This window comes from Musca vetustissima, unplaced genomic scaffold (genome assembly GCF_032173495.1).
Source record: "Musca vetustissima isolate MV318-11 ecotype Yass unplaced genomic scaffold, APGP_CSIRO_Mvet_v1 utg10360, whole genome shotgun sequence".
NCBI lineage: Eukaryota > Metazoa > Arthropoda > Insecta > Diptera > Muscidae > Musca > Musca vetustissima.
In genome coordinates, this window is record NW_026875844.1 from 122,756 (window position 1) to 150,562 (window position 27,807).

General features: G+C 35.5%; 1 protein-coding gene across 1 annotated transcript; it reads right to left on the reverse strand.

The window, feature by feature from the left end:
- Positions 1 to 3,432: 3,432 nt before the first annotated feature.
- Positions 3,433 to 27,405, reverse strand: LOC133338347 (uncharacterized). Its single transcript, XM_061546524.1, has 16 exons — positions 27,109 to 27,405; positions 26,360 to 27,009; positions 22,204 to 22,511; positions 20,949 to 21,530; positions 16,843 to 16,980; positions 14,607 to 14,744; positions 14,268 to 14,396; positions 13,976 to 14,150; positions 13,766 to 13,881; positions 13,264 to 13,372; positions 10,881 to 10,972; positions 8,544 to 8,764; positions 8,332 to 8,431; positions 8,069 to 8,211; positions 5,151 to 5,387; positions 3,433 to 3,556 (listed from the first exon to the last, which is right to left on the reverse strand). The coding sequence occupies exons 1-16, from the start codon at positions 27,403 to 27,405 to the stop codon at positions 3,473 to 3,475; spliced, it is 3,519 nt and encodes a 1,172-aa protein (XP_061402508.1). The 3' UTR covers positions 3,433 to 3,472.
- Between the last annotated feature and the right edge of the window lie 402 nt (positions 27,406 to 27,807).

Genomic DNA, 27,807 nt, shown 5'->3' on the forward strand with positions numbered 1-27,807 from the left:
TTCGTATAGAAAAAAATCTCGACAGGACCGTAGGGAGCAATTTTTTTCGTATAGAAAAAAATCTCGACAGGACCGTAGGGACTGATTTTTTTCGTATAGAAAAAAATCTCGACAGGACCGAAAGGGACTGATTTTTTTCGTATAGAAAAAAATCTCGACAGGACCGAAAGGGACTGATTTTTTTCGTATAGAAAAAAAATCTCGACAGGACTGTTGTAGGGACTGATTTTTTTCGTATAGAAAAAAATCTCGACAAGACCGTCGTAGGGACTGATTTTTTGCGTACAGAAAAAAATCTCGACAAGACCGTCGTACGGACTGATTTTTTGCGTATAGAATAAAAAAATCGTCAGGACTGTATGCACTGTTTATTAAGTATAGAAAAAAATCGACAGGACCCCATGGACTATTTTTATACCCGTCACCACACTGTGGTACAGGGTGTTATGTATTTGTGCATATGTGTGTAACAGGCAAAAGGAATCGAGATAGACCCATGGTTCCTTTTGAGAATATGCATAGAATCACTTTCTGAGTCGTTTTATGCATGTCCGGTTCAGATTTATATATATATATATATATATTCATCCGATTTAGCGTACTGAATTAAGCCTTGAATGATGTGTACTAAGTTTCGTGAAAATCGGTTCAGATTTAGGTATAGCTCCCATTTATACATTCGTCCGACTTGATGTAAATGATGCACCAAACCCTATATACCCTTCGATTTGCACGAAATTTGGCATAGCGTACTGAATTGAGTCTAGAATGATGTGTGGAAAGTTTCGGGAAAATATGTTTAGATTTAGCACCAAAGTCCCTGTATATCCTTGGATTTGCACGGAATGTGACATAGAGTAATAAATACAGATCGCAGTTATTATCCCAATCGGACGAAATTTGGCACAGCTTATCTATTTGGCCCAAGGACGAACCCTATTGAAATTGGAAAAAAACAGTTCAGATTGAGATATAGCTCCCATATATATTTTCGTCCGATTTAAGGTAAATGGTGCACCAAAGTACCTATACTTCTTTCGATTTGCACCAATTTTAACATGTCGTACTTTATTAAGTCTAGAGTGATGTGTGTAAAGTTTCGTAAAAATCGGTTCAGATTTAGATATAGCTCCCATATATATATATGCGTCCGATTTTATGTTAATACTACACCAAAATCCCTATATATCTCTCGATTTGCACGAAATTTTGCATAGTGTACTGAATAGAGTCTAAAATTATTAGTGGTAATTTCGGGAAAATCGGTTCAAATTTAGATATAGCTCCCATGTATATTTTCGTCCGATTTGATGTAAATGGTGCAGCAAAGTACCTGTATATCCTCGGATTTGCATGAAATGTGACATAAAGTGATAAATTGAGTCTAGAATGATGTGTGGTAAGTTTCGGGAAATCGGTTCAGATTTCGATATAGCTCCAACATATGCATACGTATTCGTCCGATTTTACATAAATGTTGCAACAAACTCCTAATGTTTGTTCGATTACCACGAACAACATATCAATTTGAGACTAGAATTACGTTATTGCGTTTTGTTGAAATTGATGCAGATGCAGCCATAGCTTCCATGTGTATTTCGAACGGGTGCCTGATTGAAATTAAATTTTTAACAGTCTGACTATTTTGCAAAAACAAAATAGTAAATCGTTTTCCATAGATTTGTTCCATGGTACGCAAACGACTCTAAATCTGCTCGAATTTAATTAAATTTATCATAGGTTGCAGAAAGACATGAGTATGTTCCTTCGAGGGAACATTGACATGTAATTGTAAGTATACATATGTACAATATACCCAAAGTGGTGAAGGGTATCATATAGTCGGCCCAGTCCGACTTTACTACTGGCTTTCGTATAGAAAAAGTTCACACGACTACTGGTAGTAATCCACCCCTTACTTGAGACCTTTTAAAAATATTTTGTAAAAAAAATATTGCTTGATTAAAGCATTAGAAAAATATTTTCTATTTTTTTTTTTAATTTAGAAATAAAACAATATCTCATTTATATCTGTTTTACATAAATAATTTATTTTTATTTGATTTGCAAATAATATATTTATTTATTATTATTTTTTGGTACAAAACTGTCATAGATAATTATTACACACATAAAATATTAACAATTAAAAATAATTACAAATTATAATTTCGATTTTACAACACTCCCACCATACATACATTCCACCCTCCACAACGATACCTACAATTTTGCGGTATAAAATATATTGTCTGTAAATGTTTATTTATTCGTTTACCCCGACAATGCCACGAATATTTTCTGCATAATTATGCACTAATTATGAGAAGTAATTACGAAAAAAACGATTTACTCGGCATTCTCCTGCTTGGGGAAAGGTCAATAGTTAGAGAGGATGGCTACGACCTCCTCTACAAACGACTATAAATATTCAATATAATTTAATTTTTTTGTTTTTATTTTTCATATGACCTTCCATCGTTTTATTATCACTGTATTGGAGTGTGTATGTGTGTGTGAGTGTGTACATGGATACTGTAATCCCAACATAATTATTAACAAATTTCCAAGTATTATTATCTACTCTATTCAATTGTGTATAAAAATGCATGGGTATGTGTGTATGAGTGTGTGTTTGTATGCTTTATTTGTAATCTCCTTAGCATTTTTTTACTGTTCTATACAAATAACTTCTTCCTTTGATTGATGGCTTAAGATTTTGTGTTTTACAAATATATTTGTTTTTTCATTTTTCTATAAAAATTTTAAGAATTTAATTTATTTTTTATTTGGTATAAAATTTATTTTTTTTCCTTTAACTACAAATGCAATCTATATGTATGTGTGAGTTTGTATTGCCAGAGCAAAATGTTAAAAATAAATAAAAAAATTAAAAAAAATATTATTTCAGACATTCATCCCTCTTCTAGTCCCGCCAATAGAATATTGGCATAATTTATTATTAATTTTTTGTGACATAGTTCGTTTTTATTGCAAACAATCTTATTTAGCATTACCAGCAAATTTTCATTATTTTTGTTCTTAGCTTCTTTTATCAAGTTTTTTCTATACTGTTGCTTTCAATACTTTTTACAGTTTTTCAAAATAACAAAAAGACATTTTTTGTTTATTTTTCTACAGCAACAAAAACAAAAAGTATTTCCTATGAAAGTATCATGTCATTCAACATGAGTTGTATTTTGACTAGTACAAGTTCTAATGTCTAAAGTCTAAGTATATGTGTGTATGTATGTGATCCTGTATTTACTATGTGAGTGAGTGAGTGAGTGTGTGTGTGTTTCTCATCTATATACACTGTCTGCTTTGGAAGTAGTGTGTGTGTATAAAAAATGTTTATTTTTTCCATTGAAATATATCTCGGTATTTATCCATTCGTTTTATTATCTTAGCCATGTCGTCTTGGTTATTGTTTGTGTGTCAGGGCGCCTCTGTGTGTGTATGCAGCCGTAATTTATGCAGGATCATTCCGTATTATCTCTTCATTGTAACGTATGGGATATGTCAGAGAATTTCCTTTGTCCCATGAGTAGAGTTCCTGGAACAATGAAAAGAAGAAGAAGAAAAAAATGAAATATTATTTTAAATATTTATGTGATAATAATTTTAAGAGATTTTTTCATATATAAAAAACTTAAAATGTAAATGATGAAAAGTATTGATGAGAAACACAAAATGGACATGTGGATATATTTTTTATAAAACAACTTAGAGCAGATGGTCTACCAAAGGTAGATCTCAATCGGGCCTAAGGTACTCTGATTTTTTATAGGAAAAACCAAACAGCTTCTATGAATTTTTTCTGTACAAAAAACTCCGACCTGAGGGTCTACGAATTCTTTTCTATAGAAATATGAATTTCTATAGAATACGAATTTTTGTCTATAGAAAAAACTCCGAACTAAGGGTCTAGGATTTTTTCTATAAAAAAACTCCGACCTAAGGGTCTACGAATTTTGTTTTCTATAGAAAAAAAACTCCGATCTAAGAGTCTACCATTTTTTTCTATAGAAATACGAATTTCTATAGAATACGAATTTTTGTCTATAGATAAAACTCTGAACTAAGGGTCTACGATTTTTTCTATATAAAAAACTCAGATCTGACTCCCTACGGTCCTGTCAATTTTTTTACACGATAAAAATAGTCCCTTGGGTCCCGCCAAATTTTTCCTACACTAAAAAATTGTCCCTACGGTCCTGTCGAGATTTTTTTCTATACGAAAAAATTCAGTCCCTTTCGGTCCTGTCGAGATTTTTTTCTATACGAAAAAATCAGTCCCTTTCGGTCCTGTCGAGATTTTTTTCTATACGAAAAAAAATCAGTCCCTTTCGGTCCTGTCGAGATTTTTTTCTATACGAAAAAATCAGTAGTCCCTACGGTCCTGTCGAGATTTTTTTCTATACGAAAAAAATCAGTAGTCCCTACGGTCCTGTCGAGATTTTTTCTATACGAAAAAAATCAGTCCCTACGTCGGTCCTGTCGAGATTTTTTTTTATACGAAAAAAATAGGTCCCTACGGTCCGTCCTGTCGAGATTTTTTTCCATATGAAAAAAATTCAGTCCCTACGACGGTCCTGTCGAGATTTGTGTCCCAACGGTCCTTTCGATTGTTTTCTGTCTGTAGATGTGATTATTTTTCTATTCTTTTCAATAGCAATAATTTTATTCCAAAATATTTTTAAATTTATTTTCTTTTCAGATCTGTCTATTGCAAAATTCTCGGTAAGTTTTAATTTTAATTCTTAAATTTTCTATTTATGTTTGTAATTTACCCACACAAATTTCGAAATCTTAAATCGTTCCAAGAAAAAAATCATAACCACCTCACTTCAGTTTAATCGTATTTACGCACGTCATCAAACTAAGTAATGTTTATGCCCAGATTTATGTTGCGAACTAAAAAAAAAACAACAACTCAAATTTTGAAATGCAATTCAAAGAATTTTCACTGCGAAGTTTGAACTTATGGCCTGAAACCAAAACAGATTTTAGTTGAACAACAACAACAACATCGATAGCTAAATACCAACAACATCCAACATCGAAAACTTCAAAAGTTACGTGCCGAACCGACAAATTCAGTTCAGTTCTGTTCGCTTGTTGTTTTTGGTTTTGTTTTCTGAACTTACCACTGTGTAGGGATTGTAGCCGACCGTCTCGGTACTGCCAAAAGGATTTGTAAACGGCAAATTCACATTCAACAGCTTATTCTGGTACAGGTTGATGGCATAGCGTATCTGGGAGTTCTTGGCCGTGCACGAGTCAATGGCATACAAATGACCGCAAACAATGAACATTTCACCGAACTTGCGATGATCCAAAGTGATGTTAAAGTTGTATTTAATTTCAAGAGTTTCAGCATCCAGCTGTGTAAAGATGGGGGAAGGGATTTTAGATGAGGTTTTGGAAAACTTTTAAATTTTAAATTCATTTTCAACAATTAAATTTAGGAACGAGAAGAGATTCAGTCATATATACTTCAGGTCAGACTTTTTTCTACAGAAAAAAAATCAGACAGACTATCAGGCCGGTGATTTTTTCTTTAGAATAGACTCTCATTTCTATAGAAAATTTAAAATGGTATACCTTAAGGTCAATGTTTTTTCTATAGTAAAAAATTCGTAGACTCTTGTGTCAGTATTTCTACACACACATCCATACCTACACACATGTTCTGTATATGTTCTGCTGTGCAACATCATTTGCTTTTCGACTTGGAAAATAATCATAATGACATCAAAAGCACGAACATATGAATAGCAAAAAAAAACTAGAACAACAACAATTACATTACTAACATTATTATGAAAATCAAATGTCATTCAGACAGTCGGCAAGTTAGTCAAATAGCCAGTGTGTCATTCATTCAGTCAGACTTAGTCATTCATTTCAAGAGAGACGAATGGATGGGTAGCCCTTTTTTTGTGCAAAATTGATGTCATTGAATTGTGCTACCCTTGCAACATAGACAGATGGTTAGTTGGTCGGATGGAAGGATGGATGGATATATAATTGTAGATAGATGTGCATTCCATAGAAAACAACAACAACGAAATTTCTAAAAGTCAGCAGAGTAACATTGTTTTTTATTATTCGAATACAAATGTCATGATGCCAGCCAGCCAGCTCTCTCTCAACCAAATCTGCTTAGTCTACAATTGTAAAAATGTGGCTGGCAATGGTGTGGGCTTTGACTCGTGTATGGGTAAATATCCTACATAGATTGATATCACGTAAATGTGTGTGTGTGCTTATATGTAGGTATACGTTTTGTAATTGTGTAAGCATCCTTGTATTAGATGCATTAAAATCTACGCATTACTAGCATGAATTCGAAGTACGAATGTGTGTTTAAATAGATTAATGGGAAATGCAAAAAATACGAGGGTAGAAAGGATAACAGGTCAAGTTTTTTCTGTGGCATAAAAAAGGATATATGGTCCTTTCTTCAATAAAAAAAATTATTAAAATTATTTTCCGGGGTATTGAGATTTTTTTCTATAGCACAAAATGCGACCTGGAGTATTGGACCTGAGGTCCTGAGAATTCTATAGAGAATTTTTTTCTGTACAAAAAAATAAAACCTGGGGCCTGAGAATTTTTATCTATAGAAAAAAATAGGATCTAGATTCATGAGTTTTTTTTCTATAGAAAAACTAGGACCTGGGGTCCTGAGAAATTTTCTCTATAAGAAATTGGAAATCGGCAATTTTTTATAATTTCTGCAATTTTTTTCTATAGAAACAAACAGCGACGTGAGGGTCTGTAAATTTTTTCCTATGGAAAAAACTTGGACCTGGGTTCCTGTGAATTTTATTTTTAGATATAACATGGACCTTGGGTTCCGCAAAATTTTTTTTCTATAGAAAAAACTTGGCCTCTGGTCCTCAGAATTTTTTTCTATAGAAAAAACTCGAACCTGTGGTCCTGAGAATTTTTTTTCTATAGAAAAAACTCAAACCAGGAGCCTTGATAAAAAAAAACTTGGACCTGGGTTCCTGCGAATTATTTCTATAGAAAAACTTAAGCCTGGAGTCATGAGAATTATTTTTAAAGAAAAAAACTTGGACCTGAGGTCTTCAGAATTATTTCTGGGGTCCTGCGTATTTTTTTCCTATAGAAAAAACTTAGACCTGGGGTCCTGTGAATTTTTTTCCTATAGAAAAAACTTGGACCTGGGGTCCTGCGAATTTTTTTCCTATAGAAAAAACTTGGACCTGGGATCCTGCGAATTTTTTCTATAGAAAAAACTTGGACCTGGGATCCAGAAAATTTTTTTATAGAAACAATGGAACTTGTGGTCCTCAGAACATTTTTCTATAGCAAAAACTCAGACCTGTGGTCCTGAGAATTTTTTCTGTAGAAAAAATTGGAACCTGGTGTCCTGAGAATTTTTTCTATAGCAAAAACTTGAATCTGTGGTCATGCGACCTCAAAACCCAACCCAACCTAGCATTCTATGATTTTTTCTATAGAAAAAAATCCGTTTAGAGGGTTTACGAATTTTGTTCAATAGAAAAAAAACTCCAACCTTAGGGTCTAGGAATTTTTTTCTAAAAAAAAACTCCGACCGGAGGTTTTGCTAATTTTTGTGATCTATATCCTATTCACATACGCCCCTCGTTCTCCAACATGTTGAATTTATAGCCTATGTTGTTGAAGAGCAATGTACTCGAAATTTTGTCTGATGTTCTGAGCAAAAAGTATGTCAACTGAATTTTTAACATTTGTACTAACGTCCCGTCAACAATTGTAAAGGGCTTTGAGGCTTTTGACCAACATTTCATTCATTCCTCAGCAGCAACAACAACAAACTAAGCAGAAAATCATTATTCTATATGTCCATATGTATGTGTGTGTTTGTGTTGGTGTGTGATTCTACACATATTTGTTATGCTGTAACAGGGTATTACAAGGAAACGAATCATGTAAGTCGTAATTTTCAAATAGAAGCCAGATATGCCATTCTGTCTATCTACCTCTCTAACAACAACAACAATAGCAACAACTGCAACAATATCGCAAATCACAGTGTAACGTCTCTTACCTTTGCCACCAGGGTATTACTGGAATCTTTACCGCTGTAAATTACCCACAAGCCAACCTCATCCACATTAAAGTCCATGTAATTGTAAGCCGTTGAATACAATTTATTGCCAGGTTCATAGCCAGCACCGGGTAATGTTACGGCTGCAATTAAAAAGGGGTAGAAGGGGGAGTAAGTAGAAAAAAATAGAAAATCATTTTCCAAAAAAAACTTAGAAATTGTTTGTGTGTAACCCCATTTTACCCCCACTCGTTCATACTCACTTCGAAAATCTCCCTTGGTATACAAATTATATTTGGCAACCTTGCTGGAATTCAACATGTGATAGTAGAATGAACCATTGAATACCACATTGGCATTTCCCTGCAACAACAACAACAAACGAAAAAAGCAATAAATTTCATCATCAGTGACATTTGCAATTAGTGTGCATCTATGCAGGATCCGCATAGTCAGCATCGACAAATAAACTTACATGAAAACCATGAGGTATATCATGGGACCGATGTGCAACCGATGTTATCCGATAGGCCTTCTTCGATGTAAACTCGTAGAGTTTATTGTTTTCCTTTTCATGGGTAACAAATGTTTTCTCGCGGTCAATTTCTTTGGCAGCCGGATCCTTAAGCCATGAACCATGCTGTTCGGAAACACTTTTGTGGAAAACAGGTTTGCCCACAGCGTACAGAATGCAACCTAATTAGTAGAAACATAGAATGGAAAGGCAGGAAATATCATGGAATTAGAGATAGTTCAGGAAAGCCAAAAAATCGAATAATTTTGGTATATGAAAAAAATTTAACCCGTGAAAGAAATTCACAAGACCCGCAGGTCCAATTTTTTCTATAGAAAAAAAATCACAGAATCTAAGGTCTGTGCTTTTTTCTATAGAAAATAATTCACAGTCACTCAGTTCTGTTATTTTTTCTATAGAAAAAAATCACGGATCCTTAGGTCGGAGTTGTTTTCTATAGAAAAAAATTCCGAGACCCTCAGGTCGATGTTTTTTTCTATAGAAAAAATTCCGAGACCCTCAGGTCGATGTTTTTTTCTATAGAAAAAATTCCGAGACAGGTCAATGTTTTTTTATAGAAAAAATTCCGAGATCCTCAGGTCGATGTTTTTTTCTATAGAAAAAATTCCGAGACCCTCAGGTCGATGTTTTTTTCTATAGAAAAAAATTCCGAGACCCTCAGGTCGATGTTTTTTTCTATAGAAAAAAATTCCGAGACCCTCAGGTCGATGTTTTTTTCTATAGAAAAAAATTCCGAGACCCTCAGGTCGATGTTTTTTTCTATAGAAAAAAATTCCGAGACCCTCAGGTCGATGTTTTTTTCTATAGAAAAAAATTCCGAGACCCTCAGGTCGATGTTTTTTTATATAGAAAAAAATTCCGAGACCCTCAGGTCGATGTTTTTTTCTATAGAAAAAAATTCCGAGACCCTCAGGTCGATGTTTTTTTCTATAGAAAAAAATTCCGAGACCCTCAGGTCGATGTTTTTTTCTATAGAAAAAAATTCCGAGACCCTCAGGTCGATGTTTTTTTCTATACAAAAAAATTCCGAGACCCTCAGGTCGATGTTTTTTTCTATAGAAAAAAATTCCGAGACCCTCAGGTCGATGTTTTTTTCTATAGAAAAAAATTCCGAGACCCTCAGGTCGATGTTTTTTCTATAGAAAAAAATTCCGAGACCCTCAGGTCGATGTTTTTTTCTATAGAAAAAAATTCCGAGACCCTCAGGTCGATGTTTTTTCTATAGAAAAAAATTCCAAGACCCTTAAGGTCCGATGTTTTTTCTATAGAAAAAAATGTCAGGCCCCTTGGGACTGATGGTTTTTTCTATAGAAAAAAATTCCGAGACCCTCAGGTCGATGTTTTTTTCTATAGAAAAAAATTCCGAGACCCTCAGGTCGAAGTTTTTTTCTATAGAAAAAAATTCCGAGACCCTCAGGTCGATGTTTTTTTCTATAGAAAAAAATTCCGAGACCCTCAGGTCGATGTTTTTGTTTTCTATAGAAAAAAATTCCGAGACCCCCAGATCAGACTTTTTTCTATACAAAAAAAATTCCGATACCCTCAGGTCGATGTTTTTTCTATAGAAAAAAATTCTATATCTTTTTCTGCAACAAAAAAATCGGGGATTATCAGGTCTCAATTTTTTTCGTCAGGGTCTCAATTTTTTTCGTTTAGAAAAATCTCGTACACTTAAATACGATTGTTTTCTATAGAAAAAATATGGGAGAACCTCACGTCTACACTGATTGTCTCATATGTGTGTCTTTAACACAATAACCTCCATAGGATCACAGTTCGCATAACACTAGCCACACAAACCCAGACACACACACCCAGGCTCGCACGCCTACACTCACACCCAAACCAACTCAGATAACTGTTTATTAGAATCTCTAAAACCTAATTAGTGGCACGTTAGGCTCAAATGTCTGTGACTCTCTGGTTGGAAGATGACGATGCCGTTAAAGGATAATGCCGCACTTGGTTGCAGGCCATCCTCCTTCAAGCAGCCGAACTGTTGGTTTTCTTTTGTTGTGTCAGTAGGCTTAGAATTCAATTAAAAGTTTTCTCTGTGTTTTATGACATCTTAGCCAAGGAATTTTCAAATCACACAGACATTTGCTCAAATAAACAGACCAATGCACAGATACACACACATATATACAACATCCATTCATTTGTTGGGCCTCCTTCTTCAGTGGGACTTGTGGTGGTGCTGTGTGGGTTTGTATCTGAATGTGTGGGTGTGTGCTAATAGGAAAAGGGATATTTTTGATTTTGCCAAATCATACTTACTCTTTTTGCGTTTGGGCAGTCCAGGATAACTATCATTTCCGACTGGTTGAATTTCGAAATTGGAATTAATCGAATCCTTACATTGATATAAACTGCAAGAAAGAAGGAAAGAAGCGAAAAAAAGGAACATGACAGCTGGGATAAAGATATTTGTTGGTGCTGGATGTAGGATAGAGTGGTGAAGCTAAAATGCAAGCATATCCTTTTAAAAAAAATAAGTATAGACCGTCATGACTAATTTTTACTATAGGTCGTAGTTTTTTGTACAAAAAAAATCGTAGACCCTTAGGTCGGAATTTTTTATAGAAAACATTCGTAAAGCCTTAAGTCGTAATTATTTCTATACAAAAAAATTCACAGACCCTCAGGTCGGAGTTTTTTTTTTATAAAAAAATCCCAGACCTTCAGGTCTCCCTAATACACCTCCAGCTACTCCTAAGTATATTTTTTACCATAATTTCTTTCGTTCTTTGTATAATTTCGATCATTTATTTTCTTTTATTTGGCAATTGATTGGTAAAGTTTTAGCCAGAAAAAAAATAATACAAACGAAAACCGAATATGCCACAAAGACGACATTTCTTTTTGTTGTTGCTTTCGTCTCGCTTGACGGCAATAACATTTCGACAGACTTCTTGAGCCAAAACTCACACACACACACACAAACTAACGCTGTCAAAAGTATTAATTGAATTAATGTGTTTTTCTTAATAGTTTTCTGATGTTGGGAAGAGATGGTATAGAGAGGGAGGTATTAAGCGAGAAATTCTACGAATTAAGATTGGTGTGAAATTGAAAACTTTCAATAATTTTTAAACTAATATTTTCGTAAATCATATTAATGTGAATTAGAAATATTATTATTTAAATAATTAATCCAAAAAGTGGAATTGTTTTGGATTAAATTTAATTGTGATGATTTTGAATAGAAGATTTATGATTATAAACCAGTAAGGACTGGGCCGACTATATAATACCCTTCACCACTTTGGGCATATTCTACATATGTCTCCTACCAGACTCCGCCTTTTCGAAAGAACATTGGCATCAAATTGAACGAACTTGAATATAAGATCTCTATGCCTTTCTGGGACCTATGCTAAATTTCATTTCATTGAATCGATTTTCACGGACGAAATAAAGAGCTATATCTAAATCTGCAACGATTTTCACGAAGCTTATCGCGCACATCATTCTGCGCTATGCCAAATATCGTGCAAATCGAAAGATATATATATGGACTTCGGTGCACTATTTACATAAAATCGGATGAAAATATATATGGGAGATATATCTAAATCTGAACCGATTTTCACGAAACTTTGCACACATCATTCTAGACCTAATTCAGTACGCTATGCCAAATTTCCTGCAAATCGAAGGATATTTGGGGACTTTGGTGCACTATTTACCTAAAATCGGACGAAAATATATATGGGAGCTATATCTAAATCTGAACCGATTTCCACGAAACTTTGCACACATCATTCAAGACTCAATTCAGTACGCTATGCCAGATTTCGTGCAAATCGAATGATATATAGGGACTTTGGTGCACCATTTACATCAAATCAGACGAAAATATATATGGGAGCTATATCCAAATTTGAACCGATTTTCACGAAAATTAACACACATCTTTCTTGCCAAATTTCGTGCATATCGAAGGATATATAGGGAATTTGCTGCACTATTTACCTAAAATCGGACGAAAATATATATGGGAGCAATATCTAAATCTCAACCGCTTTCCACGAAACTTGGCACACACCATTCTAAGCTAAATTCAGTACACTAAGCCAAAATTCATGCAAATCGAAAGTTATATTGTGACATTTGTGCACCATTTACCTAAAATCGGACGAAAATATATATGGGAGCTATATCTGAATCTGAACCGATTTTCACGAAATTTACAACACATCTTTCTAGACTTAATTCAGTCCGCTATGCCAAATTTCGTGCAAATCTAAGAATAGATATTGTCATTGGTGCACCATTTATATAAAATCGGACGAAAATATATATGGGAGCTATATCTAAATCTGAAACCATTTTTCGTCCTTGGGCCAAATAAGTGAAATGTGCCAAATTTCATCCAAATCGGATCACAAATGCGACCAGTACTTTGTTAACAAAAATACATGGACGGACGGACATGCATAAATCGACTTAAAAAGTGATTCTATGTATATTCTCAAAAGGAACCATGTGTCTATCTCGTTTTCTTTTGCCTGTTACAACCATATGCACAAAGACATAATACCCAGTAACACTTTGGTGAAGGATATAAAAAATTGTTTAAAAATCGAAGCCTATTGAAGATCATGAGATTTTGGAAACAAAAATATATTTTATCCTTTACTTTATTGTACAAACTTACCTCTGTTCAGGACACTCGGGACAAACGGGACACTCTTGTTCGGGTGGACGTTGGCCATATGTTTTCATTTCCTTGCCAACATAGGGTGTTTCACTGTTTGGATCTTGAGCTGCAATGAAAATAAAAAAAGAACTCAAATTTCTCATTTCAACCATCAACCATGTCCACAAAAGACAAACTTCAAATCCCCATGTCAATCTTCAATACAGACAGTCGTCCTCAATCAATATCATAAATATTAACAGCTCTTATCTATCATTTCCTTTGTGTCCAGTTGTCTGTCAATCTGTCTTGTCTATCTGCCAGTTTGTCACACAACCCATCCATATTCATTTGCTGATGTCCATTTCATTTATCCTAGTTGGATGGCTGGCTTTTTTTTTTTTTGCCTCATTTTACTTGTATCCGTTTGTCATTTCGATTCAATCATTTTCATTCAATCAATAATCATTATTTGAAAACCCTCCTTCCCAATAACCCCATACCCCCTCTTGAGACTTACGTGCAATTTCAAAATTAACCATTGTGGTATTGAGTGCATTCCTGGCCACACAATGATAGTAACCGAAATCATCCTTACGCAAGGAGGTAATCGTCAGACGCATTGTTGTACGATAGCTGTAAAGAAATGGGGGACCAAAGAAAAAGAAATATGTGTATGTGTTAGTGTGTTGACTGTCATCATTCAAATGACAGATAGCCATTCATTTACCCATCTGGATTAGTTTCAATTCGATATTTGTCACCTCGATCCAATATACTGCCATCGTAGGCCCTTTCCCAATAGAGTATAGCCTCGGGGAATGCTTCCACAATGCATTCCAATGTGGCCGAACGTCCATATTCGGCATAAATCATTTGCCTATAGACCGATATCATGGGCGGAACTGAAAAGAAAAACCCAACAGACAGGGGCAGTGTCATTCAACAATCAAACCATTAACCTCCAAACACCTCCCCTTAGAATACCATCTCTCATCATCACCATCATCTGTGCTACTTACATTGGACTTCGATTAAAAATGTTGCATTGGCCACGGGTGCTAAACCATTGTCGGCATAGCATGTATACGAAGCCATTTGATGACGGGTAATATTGGTGAATTTCAGATATGGACCACTTATAGATGACACTGCGATGTGAAAGAGTGTTCAGCGATAAAACAGCCCACCGTCGAACATATGAAGCCGAACAGGAAGGACACGCACAGGAATCAGAAAAAAAACACAAACAAGAAAAAGGAAAGGGGAAAAGGAAACAATAACCAAACCATTATAAATCCTTTTGCATACATTTTTTGTTGCAGGCAAAGAAAAAGAAGAAGCAGACAAAAAATCCTTACTCTCAACGCCATGGACATTAATCGTTCGACCGTCATCTCGTCGCCATTCAACATGAGGCATTGGATTACCGCTGGCGGCACAGCTTACGTTTAATGTTTTTCCTTCTTCGACGGCAATGGAACGCGGCATATTTATATCTGCGAAAAAAATGTAGAACAGAGAAAACCAACCAAATGGCAAATAAACAAAGAGACAACAATGGTAAAAGGATATACTACGACAACAACAAAAATATAAAAGAAATCTGAAAAAATATCATTGTATATGAATGTTGTTGGGAATGCAACGAAACTTAAATGACAACAACTCAAATTTCATTATTTGCTGAATATGGCAACAATTGAAATTTAATGGCGAGACTTTTCGGGAGAGATTGTGGTCATCAAGTAGTTTATGAACTCTATTATTTTGAGGAACATTAAAACAAAAGGTGTTAAAAATATTACTCAAAAAATCGAAGCTATAATATCGATATTACTTAATAATTCACGCCTTGAAATATGCCTCAAAACTGTTACCTAACATGACGACGTCTTGAAGTATGACTCAAATATTTTACCTTAAAGATCCATGACTTGAAAACTGCCTCAAAATTCTATTGTGAAATGTATACCTTGTACTAGGCTTCATTAATTCTACTTTAAAAAAAGTCTACTTTAAAAAAATCATTCCTCGAAGTATGTCTGAAAAATTCTACTTTAAGATTTCCCGCCTTGCAGTATGCCTCAAAATGGCACTTCAAAAGTACATGCCTTGAAATATGCCACAAAAATAGTACCTGAAAAGATACACGACTTGAAGTATGCCTCAGAAATGGTACTTAAACAATTATGCTTTGAAATATGCCTGAAGGCTTATATTTTTAAAATCCCAGCCTTGAAGTATGCCTAAGAAATGCTATTTTTAAAATCCATGCCTTGAAGTATGCCTCAAAACTTCTACTTTACAAAATCCACACCTTAAAGTGTGCCTCAAAACTTCTACTTTACAAAATCCACACCTTGAAGTATGCCTCAAAACTTCTACTTTTAAAATCCACACCTTAAATTATGCCTCAAAACTTCTACTTTTAAAATCCACACCTTGAAGTATGCCTCAAAACTTCTACTTTTAAAATCCACACCTTGAAGTATGCCTCAAAACTTCTACTTTTAAAATTCACGACTTGAAGTATGCCTCAAAACTTCTATTTTACAAAATCCACACCTTGAAGTATGCCTCAAAACTTCTACTTTTAAAATCCACGCCTTGAAGTATGCCTCAAAACTTCTACTTTTAAAATCCACGCCTTGAAGTATGCCTCAAAACTTCTATTTTACAAAATCCACGCCTTGAAGTATGCCTCAAAACTTCTACTTTACAAAATCCACACATTGAAGTATGCCACAAAACTTCTACTTTTAAAATCCACGACTTGAAGTATGCCTCAAAACTTCTATTTTACAAAATCCACACCTTGAAGTATGCCTCAAAACTTCTACTTTTACAAAATCCACACATTGAAGTATGCCTCAAAACTTTTACTTTCAAAATCCACGCCTTGAAGTATGCCTCAAAAATTCTACTTTTAAAACCCACGCCTTGAAGTATCCCTCAAAAATTCTACTTTAAAAACCCACGCCTTGAAGTATGCCTCAAAAATTCTACTTTTAAAATCCACGCCTTGAAGTAAGCCTCAAAACTTCTACTTTACAAAATCCACACATTGAAGTATGCCTCAAAACTTCTACTTTCAAAATCCACGCCTTGAAGTATGCCTCAAAAATTCTACTTTAAAAACTGCTCTTTGAAGTGTGCTCAAAAATGTTACTTAAAAAATCCACGCCTTGAAGTATGCCTCAAAAATTCTTCTTTAAAAAATCCACGCCTAGGAATATGCCTCAAAATTTTTCTTTCAAAATCCACGACTAGGAGTATGCCTCAAAAATGTTTCTTTCAAAATCCACGCCTTGAATTATGCTTCAAAAATTCTACTTTAAAAAATTTAATTTAAAAAAAATCCACGCCTTATGTAGGCCTGAAATATATTCTCTAGAAAATCCACGCTTCATATTATGCCTGAACATTTTTTTCTTTAAAAAGTCCACGTCCTGTTTAGGTCCTTGAAGAATATTCACATAATAAATTCAAAATCATTTGAAGCCTTATATTCCCACTTCATGTCCCTTATGAATACAAATCAATTTTCAGTTTCGAAGAAACTTCAATGTTTTTCCCCATTTTCTTTTCACTTACCTGCAATTGATGGTGGTATCAGTAAATCATTCAAGTATGTGCCGTTCTTTAGCTGTACTTTGTAGGCACTTACACCGGGGATACCTGGTGTACCATTTGTGCCAGGTTTGCCTGGTCGTCCACGAGGTCCAGCAATGCCTGAAAAAATATACAAGAAAAAAGAAAACACATTACTAAACTTCCATCAAAGGGAAAAAAGAACTTCTCAAAGATTGCTTTGTGTGGCATGCCATGTCCTTGCATTCTTTATCCTCTCGCTCTCCCTTTATTTCACATGACCAGTAAACGCCCATTCGTGTCCATTAAAATAACATAACTGTTGCAAAAATTCATTTATAATGGTAACCACATTGGCTTTTACCATTAATCATGCCACTATTAATCACGATCCATCAACTACCAACCATGCCATAGAAGTTCTTAGCAACAAAGCAGGACGAAAACAAAAAAAAAACAATCTGCAGTTTAAAGGACCGATTGTGTTGTGTGTGTGTGCCATGAGAGGAACAGAAAAAGAAAAGAAAAAAGAAATGGCATGGAAAGCAATCTTAATTGTAATTCAAGTGAAAAAATTGTTTTCCATTTTCCCCTCTCCATCTCTCTTGCACCCTTACTTCTTGAACTTCGCAAGACTCCAATTTGAAAAAAAACAGGGGAGCAAGACCCACCAGTTCAAGGAGTAACAACAGTTCCTGCAATCTCGTGATATTGGCTGCCTAGATGGCTGACTGTAGGACGAACCTAACACAGTAACTGCTGTTACTGGTACTACCACATTTCCTTCCTTCCGATTTTGACAAAATATTTACATCACAAACATTTGCCGGGTATTTAGAAAACTCGTGATGGTGGTAGATGTGAGTGCTCAGCACTCGTTTCGTTTTATTTTTTTCACTGGTAAACATCAAGGCATCTTTAAGGGTGTGTGTGTGTGCTCGCCCTAAATGCAAATAATCGGGAAGTTGGTCCTTAAAGGAATTGGTTGTTAGTTTCTGTTTCTTTTTTTCTTCTTCCCAATATTGAACCGTGTTTTGCATAGCACACACCAGCCATCATGAATCACCATTATGAAAGGGAACCATGCTTCTTTGTGGTATTTGCTGGACATAAACAATGTTGAAGAAGTGGAGGGAGCAATGGGAATTTTTAATACTACTCCAATACGAGCATGGTAGCCGGGGGAAAAAAAACAATACTTTGTTGATGTTATTTGTTTGCTTTCTGCTGAACTACGCTCGCTCCCTATTCCTTCTAAACAATTTTCTTTGCATAAGTTTTGAATATGTTAAGAGAAGTTTCCATTTTTTCTTCATTAAAAAGATATAGGAAAGAATTCGAACAGTGAGTTTTTTAAATAAATTATTCTTTAATAAATCAAATCCTGGTTAGGTCCTTGAAGAATTTTTTAATTAATCCACGCCTCTAGTGTCTCATTGAAAAAACAAAAAATAAAAAATCCACGCCTCTAGTGGCACCCTGGAGAAGATATTAAAAAAGCGTTCGCCTCATATTGACCATTGAAAAACTATTTTACAAAATCCACTCCTCATATTGGCCCTCGAAGAATATTTAATAAATCCGCGCCTCATATTGGCCATCCACACCTTGTTTAGGTCCTCGAAAAATAATTTTAAAAAATTCACGCCTCCAAGAAACAAAATCCACACCACTATTCTACTTTTAAAATCCACGCCTTTAAGTTTGCCTCAAAAATTCTACTTTTAAAATCCACGCCTTTAAGTATGCCTCAAAAATTCTACTTTTAAAATCCACGCCTTTAAGTATGCCTCAAAAATTCTACTTTTAAAATCCACGCCTTTAAGTATGCCTCAAAAATTCTACTTTTAAAATCCACGCCTTTAAGTATGCCTCAAAAATTCTACTTTTAAAATCCACGCCTTTAAGTATGCCTCAAAAATTCTACTTTTAAAATCCACGCCTTTAAGTATGCCTCAAAAATTCTACTTTTAAAATCCACGCCTTTAAGTATGCCTCAAAAATTCTACTTTTAAAATCCACGCCTTTAAGTATGCCTCAAAAATTCTACTTTTAAAATCCACGCCTTTAAGTATGCCTCAAAAATTCTACTTTTAAAATCCATGCCTTTAAGTATGCCTCAAAAATTCTACTTTTAAAATCCACGCCTCAAAAATTACTTTTAAAATCCACGCCTTTAAGTGTGCCTCAAAAATTCTACTTTTGAAATCCACGCCTTTAAGTATGCCTCAAAAATTCTACTTTTAAAATCCACGCCTTGAAGTATGCCTCAAAAATTCTTCTTTTAAAATCCACGCCTTGAAGTATGCCTCAAAAATTCTACTTTTAAAATCCACGCCTTGAAGTATGCCTCAAAAATTCTACTTTTAAAATCCACGCCTTTAAGTATGCCTCAAAAATTCTACTTTTAAAATCCACGCCTTCAAGTATGCCTCAAAAATTCTACTTTTAAAATCCACGCCTTTAAGTATGCCTCAAAAATTCTACTTTTAAAATCCACGCCTTTAAGTATGCCTCAAAAATTCTACTTTTAAAATCCACGCCTTTAAGTATGCCTCAAAAATTCTACTTTTAAAATCCACGCCTTGAAGTATGCCTCAAAAATTCTACTTTTAAAATCCACGCCTTTAAGTATGCCTCAAAAATTCTACTTTTAAAATCCACGCCTTGAAGTATGCCTCAAAAATTCTACTTTTAAAATCCACGCCTTGAAGTATGCCTCAAAAATTCTACTTTTAAAATCCACGCCTTTAAGTATGCCTCAAAAATTCTACTTTTAAAATCCACGCCTTGAAGTATGCCTCAAAAATTCTTCTTTTAAAATCCACGCCTTGAAGTATGCCTCAAAAATTCTACTTTTAAAATCCACGCCTTGAAGTATGCCTCAAAAATTCTACTTTTAAAATCCACGCCTTTAAGTATGCCTCAAAAATTCTACTTTTAAAATCCACGCCTTCAAGTATGCCTCAAAAATTCTACTTTTAAAATCCACGCCTTTAAGTATGCCTCAAAAATTCTACTTTTAAAATCCACGCCTTGAAGTATGCCTCAAAAATTCTATTTTTAAAATCCACGCCTTGAAGTATGCCTCAAAAATTCTACTTTTAAAATCCACGCCTTTAAGTATGCCTCAAAAATTCTACTTTTAAAATCCACGCCTTCAAGTATGCCTCAAAAATTCTACTTTTAAAATCCATTCCACTCATATTTCTATGCTACAAAAAAGACTCCTTAAAATCCACGCCTATTTATAACCAGAAAAAAATATGTCCTAAAAAATCTAGGCCTATTCTCCACACCTATTTCTATGTCAGAAAAAATATTATTAAAAAAACGCCTATTTCTAGGTCAGAAAAATGTTTCATTAAAAAATCAACGCCTAACTCTATGCCAGAAAAAATATTCTTTAAAAATCCACGCTTTTTATACCAGAAACAAAAAAATATTTTAAAAAATCCACTCCTCATTTGGCCCTCGAAGAATATTTAATAAATCCGCGCCTCATATTGGCCATCCACGCCTTGTTTAGGTCCTCGAAAAATAATTTTAAAAAATTCACGCCTCCAAAAAACAAAATCCACACCACTATTGGCCTTCAAAAAACTATTTTTAAAACATCCAAGCCTTGTTAGGAAAATTATTTTTTTAAAAATCAACGCCTTGTTTAGGTCCTTGAAAATATTTTTATTTAGGAATACATTTATTTTTTAATTTTTTGTCCCACTGTGCCACAAGTTTAAACTTAAAAACCATAAATCTCTTGGTGGTAGTCTTTTAACATTTAAGCAATGCCGAGGTTGGGGTCATTAGTTATGGGATTTCAACAGAAAAAAAGTTACATGAAATGTAAAAAAAAAAATCCTGAAAAAATACAAATAAAATACGAATATACAGAAGAAGAGAGATAAAGAGACTAGTAAAGCAAAACTTTTTTTTGGTAGACAATTTTTAATTTCTGCCACAAAGTTTTCGTGTTTTTCTGTTCTGTTTTCCTCTTCAAATTCAAATGAATTTTGTTTTGTTGTTGTTTTTCGTAGGCCACAAAGCATTCCCAGCTGTTGTCTTCTTTACATTGCTTTGATTGCAAAATAATTGAAATTTAAACTTACCCTTAAGACCTCTTTCACCAGGTGGCCCTTGGGAACCTTTTGGCCCAGGAGCACCATCACGACCATCTTTGCCATTAATGCCATCTTTACCATCGCGGCCGGGGGCACCATCTTTGCCAGGAATGCCATCAGCCCCGGCACGGCCGGGAACACCATCCAAGCCAGGTTCTCCAGGAACACCATCACGACCATCCAAGCCAGGTCGTCCTGGTATGCCAATGTCACCCTTGGGACCTCGGGGTCCTACAGGGCCCATGGCTCCAGCTGCACCTGGTTGTCCAGGGAGACCTACATCACCACGATTTCCCTTGGGACCGGGTATGCCTGGTAAACCAGGTGGCCCCGTCGGACCTTTGGGTCCCTGAGGACCCTCCGGCCCTGGTGGACTGGGTGGACAATACTCCTGGGTACTTTGACAAAAACCGGTTATCATCTTCTCCGGCACCCGACAATACGTGTTCAAATACACCCATTCATCACCACCCGGTGCGGCTCCTTTCTGGCCGGTTCGTTTGCGTATTTCCTTGTCTTGTTCCTCCAGGACTTTGCGATGATTGGGTGTAAAGAATTCGATGAAAGGATCTGCAAGGAAAAAAAAAGAAAATTTCCGTTTGATTATTCAAAGTCCTTAACAAAAAATTGAATAAATGAATTAATAAATGACCTGCCCCCCAGTGCTGGAAAAAAATGAATGAATCAGGATTCCGAGAATGCCTTTAGATTGTCGTCCGTCTTGTCATGCTTGATTGTAGCCATCAACCATTGTTGACATTTGTTTTTCATTTACTCCCTCGAGAGAAGTATTCGAATGCTTGATATTATGGGCGGGGGGCTTTATTCTCTTAAGTGAGTGCAATTGTCCTGCATTTATTGTCCTTTGGAAAGTACCACTCAGCGCCATCATCCACATCATCATCATCAACTTCCATGTCATCTTAAAAATCAAATGCTATCTGGGGACAAAGACTAGTATTTTCCAATAGCTTGCTTTTGTTCCACAGGATCATCTACTTCGGCTCCTGCCTTCTTCCCTTACCTCTATTCTCCTTCAAGTTATTGTTAATGGCATTTCCTTTGGTTGGTGGATATCTTTGGTTTCTTGGCTTTTGTTTTCGGTTTTTCATCATCATTAGAATTTCAAATTATTTTCCATTCATATTTTCTTAAGCGTTTCCTTGTGGCAATCATTCATGCCTGAACTAACTGCAAACCCTCCCTCCCCTCCCACTCCTTGAGTATGGAACGGCATACTTACCATGCATTGATGTTGACGGTGATGAAGAGATATCTCTTCGCATTCTTTTCTGATAATGCACCAGTTCCTCTATTGTTTGTGGTTCCTTGGTAATAGTGTTGCCACTATATTTTCTCTCCAGGGGACGGTGGAAACTTTGCGGGGGAAGCTCTGCATTGCCAATATCCGGCTGAATGCCGGCCGTAACTTCTACTGGTGAAGTGGTGGTGCTTCTTGTATCATCGACTATGCTGGCCTCGTTATGATTATTTACAACTCCAGGTCCTCCCTTGCCATGGCCCGCAGAGGAATCTGCCAAGACCCTATGCCTTTTTGTGGGAGAGATAAAAAGAGTAAAGAGAAATAGTAACAAAATGAAAAATATAAATGAAGTGAAATAAAAATTGAAATATACATTTACTTGAAGTCAGTTTTTTTCCTTCTTTGTTCAGATTTTTTGCCATTAGTTTTTTTTTTCTTATCCACTTTTCTTTATCTTGATCCGAAACTTCTTCTTTGCCTTCTTCGGTGCCCCCAGCCACCACGGCGATGAAGAAATGCAAGTTTAATCAAAAGTAATGTTATGAACATTTTTAAATTATGCACAAAGTATGAAAATTTATTTATGGGAAAAACTGTTCCCTACCACATATTTACACAAACACACACACAGCCATACATATATACAAATGTATTTATTCATTTGCAATTCATATATAAATATAGAAAGAAGTTTTCTGTACGTAGGTCGCACTAAAACGAGGGATGGATGCATTTTGCATATTTGAAATTATAATTGAAAAGACATCAATAAGGTCGGACACTGAAGGTCAGGATATGCCCAGGGTATACATTGTTAAAGGCAACGGAATTCTGGTGATGTGGGAGTCTCTACTAAATTTGAAATCTGATTAAATAATAATTTGTTAATGTGTACTTCAGAAAATATTCTTTAAAAAAATCTACGCCTTACAAGAGCCTCGAAAAAATATTCTATAAAAAATCCACGCCTTACAAGAGCCTCGAAAAATAAGAGACTTGATAAAATATTCTTTAAGAAATCCACGCCTGGGATAGGCCTTGAAAAAATATTCTTTAAGAAATCCACGCCTGGGATAGGCCTTGAAAAAATATTCTTTAAGAAATCCACGCCTGGGATAGGCCTTGAAAAAATATTCTTTAAGAAATCCACGCCTGGGATAGGCCTTGAAAAAATATTCTTTAAGAAATCCACGCCTGGGATAGGCCTTGAAAAAATATTCTTTAAGAAATCCACGCCTGGGATAGGCCTTGAAAAAATATTCTTTAAGAAATCCACGCCTGGGATAGGCCTTGAAAAAATATTCTTTAAGAAATCCACGCCTGGGATAGGCCTTGAAAAAATATTCTTTAAGAAATCCACGCCTGGGATAGGCCTTGAAAAAATATTCTTTAAGAAATCCACGCCTGGGATAGGCCTTGAAAAAATATTCTTTAAGAAATCCACGCCTGGGATAGGCCTTGAAAAAATATTCTTTAAGAAATCCACGCCTGGGATAGGCCTTGAAAAAATATTCTTTAAGAAATCCACGCCTGGGATAGGCCTTGAAAAAATATTCTTTAAGAAATCCACGCCTGGGATAGGCCTTGAAAAAATATTCTTTAAGAAATCCACGCCTGGGATAGGCCTTGAAAAAATATTCTTTAAGAAATCCACGCCTGGGATAGGCCTTGAAAAAATATTCTTTAAGAAATCCACGCCTGGGATAGGCCTTGAAAAAATATTCTTTAAGAAATCCACGCCTGGGATAGGCCTTGAAAAAATATTCTTTAAGAAATCCACGCCTGGGATAGGCCTTGAAAAAATATTCTTTAAGAAATCCACGCCTGGGATAGGCCTTGAAAAAATAGGATTGGCCTTAAAAAATATTCCTTTTAAAATCCACGCCTGGGATGGGTCTTGAAAAAATATTCCTTTTAAAATCCACGCCTGGGATGGGTCTTGAAAAAATATTCCTTTTAAAATCCACGCCTGGGATGGGTCTTGAAAAAATATTCCTTTTAAAATCCACGCCTGGGATGGGTCTTGAAAAAATATTCCTTTTAAAATCCAAGCCTGGGATGGGTCTTGAAAAAATATTCCTTTTAAAATCCACGCCTGAGATGGGTCTTGAAAAAATATTCTTTACAAAATCCACGCCTTATAAAAGCTTTGAAAAAATATATTTTTTTTTTCCTATAAAAAAATCTCCGAACCTCAGGCCTGTGTTTTTTCCATAGTAAACAATGTGACCATAATTACCATACCTACCTAATATCCTCCTTAGTAGTTATGCCCCATAACTTGTGCATAAATGTCTGCTGACTTTTACAAGTAAGATTCATTCTTTTTTTCTTTTCTTTTCTTCATCTTCTTCTTGTTCTTATTCTTCTTTACTTTATGATTACTTTTTATTACCCTTGCATTTTCTTCTGTTACCTCCATAAAATGAAACGAAACTTTTACGGAACAAAAAAGTGCAATTTATTGAAAAAAGTAGTAACTCTGTCCCACCCCTCCTTACAGAAAGGTCTTTCAGGACAAGGCAAGGTGAACATGGTTTTTATCAAAAAAAAAAAAGATATGAAAAAACCAACACGAATTGCAATCTTTGTAACAGTAACAACATTTTGACCTATAGCTACAGGTTGAACTGGAAATGGGGTAAGTGGCTGTTGCATCACTGAGAGAACAGAGCAGAACACCGAACAAGGTTCATGGCACACATGCCGCCAGTGGCTACCTTTGCAATTGGCCCATTAACCCGATAAGTAAAAAAGAACCCATGACGTTGAACTATGACCAATGAACGGACGGTACGGGCGACGGACTGACAAATGAACCAACCAACCGACCACAACTGTTAAGTGAATAAATTGAAATAAAAAAAAAATCCGAATGATGACCATGAGGCTTGGCCATGGAACAATATTTCGCCTCCTCCCCTGCAAGTTATGGATGATTACATTTTTTCTTTTTCTTTTTTTTTTTTGGTTCTGACAAATTATGGCCATTAACCGAACAACGGCTACTACATTTACGTTGAAATATTCTCTTGTAATAGATTTCCATGTTGATGTTGACAAATTTTCAAAATTTGCCTTAGGCCTAAAATTCAAAGTTGACGACGCAAATGTGACCTCGTTTTGGGTAATCGATGTGAATTCAATTTTCGTTCGAAATTTAACAGAAGTTATGAGAACATATTTTAGCAAAACTCCGACCTGAGGGTCTGTGAATTTTTCTCTATAGAAAAAAACTCCGAACTGAAGCTCTGTGAATTTTTTCTATAGAAAAAACTCCGACCTGAGGGTATACAAATTTTTTTATAGAAAAAAAATCCGACTTGAGGGTCTATGAAGTTTTTTCTATAGAAAAAAATCCGACCTGAGGATCTTGGAATTTTTTTCTATATAAAAAAGTCCAACTTGAGTGTCTGTGAATTGTTTTCTATAGAAAAAAGTCCGACCTGAGGGTCTACGAATGTGTTTCTATAGAAAAAATCTCCGACCTGAGGGTCTACGAATTTTTTTTATATAGAAAAAATCTCCGACCTGAGAGTCTACGAATTTTTTTCTATAGAAAAAATCTCCGACCTGAGGGTCTACGAATTTTTTTCTATAGAAAAAATCTCCGACCTGAAGGTCTACGATTTTTTTTCTATAAAAAAATCTCCGAACTAAGAATTGAATTTTTTTCTATAGAAAAAAACTCCGACCTGAGGGTCTGTGAATGTTTTTCTATAGAAAAAAGTCCAACTTGAGTGTCTGTGAATTGTCTTCTATAGAAAAAAGTCCGACCTGAGGGTCTACGAATTTTTTTCTATGGAAAAAAATCCGACCTGAGGGTCTACGAATTTTTTTCTATGGAAAAAATCCGACCTGAGGGTCTACGAATTTTTTTCTATGGAAAAAATCCGACCTGAGGGTCTACGATTTTTTTCCTATAAAAAAGTCCGACCTGAGGGTCTGTGAATTTTTTCACGGTAAGGAAATTTGTTTTCTGTATAAAAAAATCTGGGTTTGGGATTTTTTTTTCTATTTTTTATGTGTGTTCTTATTTTGTAACCCAGTGTAATTTTCTTTTGCTTGTTTTGTTTTTCGATTCTTATCCACACTTTACAAACAAATTATATTTTGCCTCGTAGCTGCAACCTACCTTTGATCTTCAACAGCATTCCCCAAAGAAATATGCTTTGTATTTATATGATGGTTCTGCCCTTCGTCGTCATCTTGATGGTGGTCTTGCATCCGTTGCAATTCTCCAGATGTCTGTTGTTGCTGCTGTTGTAATATTCTTTCCACCATGGAGTAGAGCATATGTTCCGAGTCAAGTAATTCCCGTCGAAAACGTTCACGATATAACAACGACTCGGATGTTGCTCTTTCTGATGTCGATGATGACGTCCTTGTTGATAAAAAATCTTGGGGGAAATTTTCACCGAAAAGTTCAGCATCACCTGCCAATGTTGGGGTATCACGGCGCTGATGATGATGTGGCGGCAGCTGATGCTGCTCTGTTACTCCCTCTTGGTTTATTGGCAATGATGTGGAATTTTGGCAATTGACACAGTTATTGTGGGGTGGCAGGGGTGAAGGGCAACATGCTGATGATGTGGGGCAGGAGGTTACATGTGAATAAAATAACACAGCCAGGGAAGCCAATGCTAATGTCAATATACCCAGACAAAGGTAAACGTTTCCCAGTGATGTTATAACGGTGGGTTTGTTCGCTTGCCCGGAGGACGGTGAGGAGGATATTTTACTGGACGTGGTGTAGGGGAGGTATTTGTTTTCCTTTTGCTGCTGCTGTTGTTGATGAACATTTTGAAAATTGCATTGGCAATTTTTGCATTTACACGAATATGCTGCAGGTTCATTTATCGTTGACGGCGGTGAGGTCCTTGCCATTGCTGATGTTGGTGGGGCTGTACCATCTGCCAATGGCGGCCTGCTTTTGCCATTGTCTATTTCATAGTGGAGCAATGGCGTTTTTGATATTTGCTTTTGGCATTCACTGTTTTCCCCTGTACCCGTGCCCAATGGTTTCGTCGTAATATGATTTTCTTCTTCGTCTCTCCTTTGCTGCTGTTCCATGACACCTTTATCTGCCGATTCTTGTTCTGTGCCAGCAGGTTTTTCTGTTTCCAGAGATTTTTTACGTTTCTTGCCGCTATATCTCATTTGATTTATGCCCACAAACATTTTGATGTTTTATGAAGGGTTTTCTTGTTGTTGTTGTTTTTGTCTTGGGTGTTTTTTTTTTTGTTTGCGGATTCTTATTCTCCTCTTTTGCCAGGTTTTCTTGTTATCCTGCCTTTGTAATCAACAACACATTAATGTATTTGTATTCTCCACCTTTTGGGTTGCATAGATAGAGCTGTCAGTTTTTTTTTCGAAGGGTGGTGTTTTTTTTTTGTTGTTTTTTTCATTACAGATTTGTAGAAAGAAAAAAGAAAAGAAGGAAGGATAGCAAAATGTTAGCATTTGGAATATTTTTTTTATTTTATAATAATATTAGTAAGTGTTAGTTGGGACGTGGGGCCCAGTGAAATTTTCCTATAAAAACATCCGTCCTTAGAGTTTCAAATTTCTCAAAATTCTACA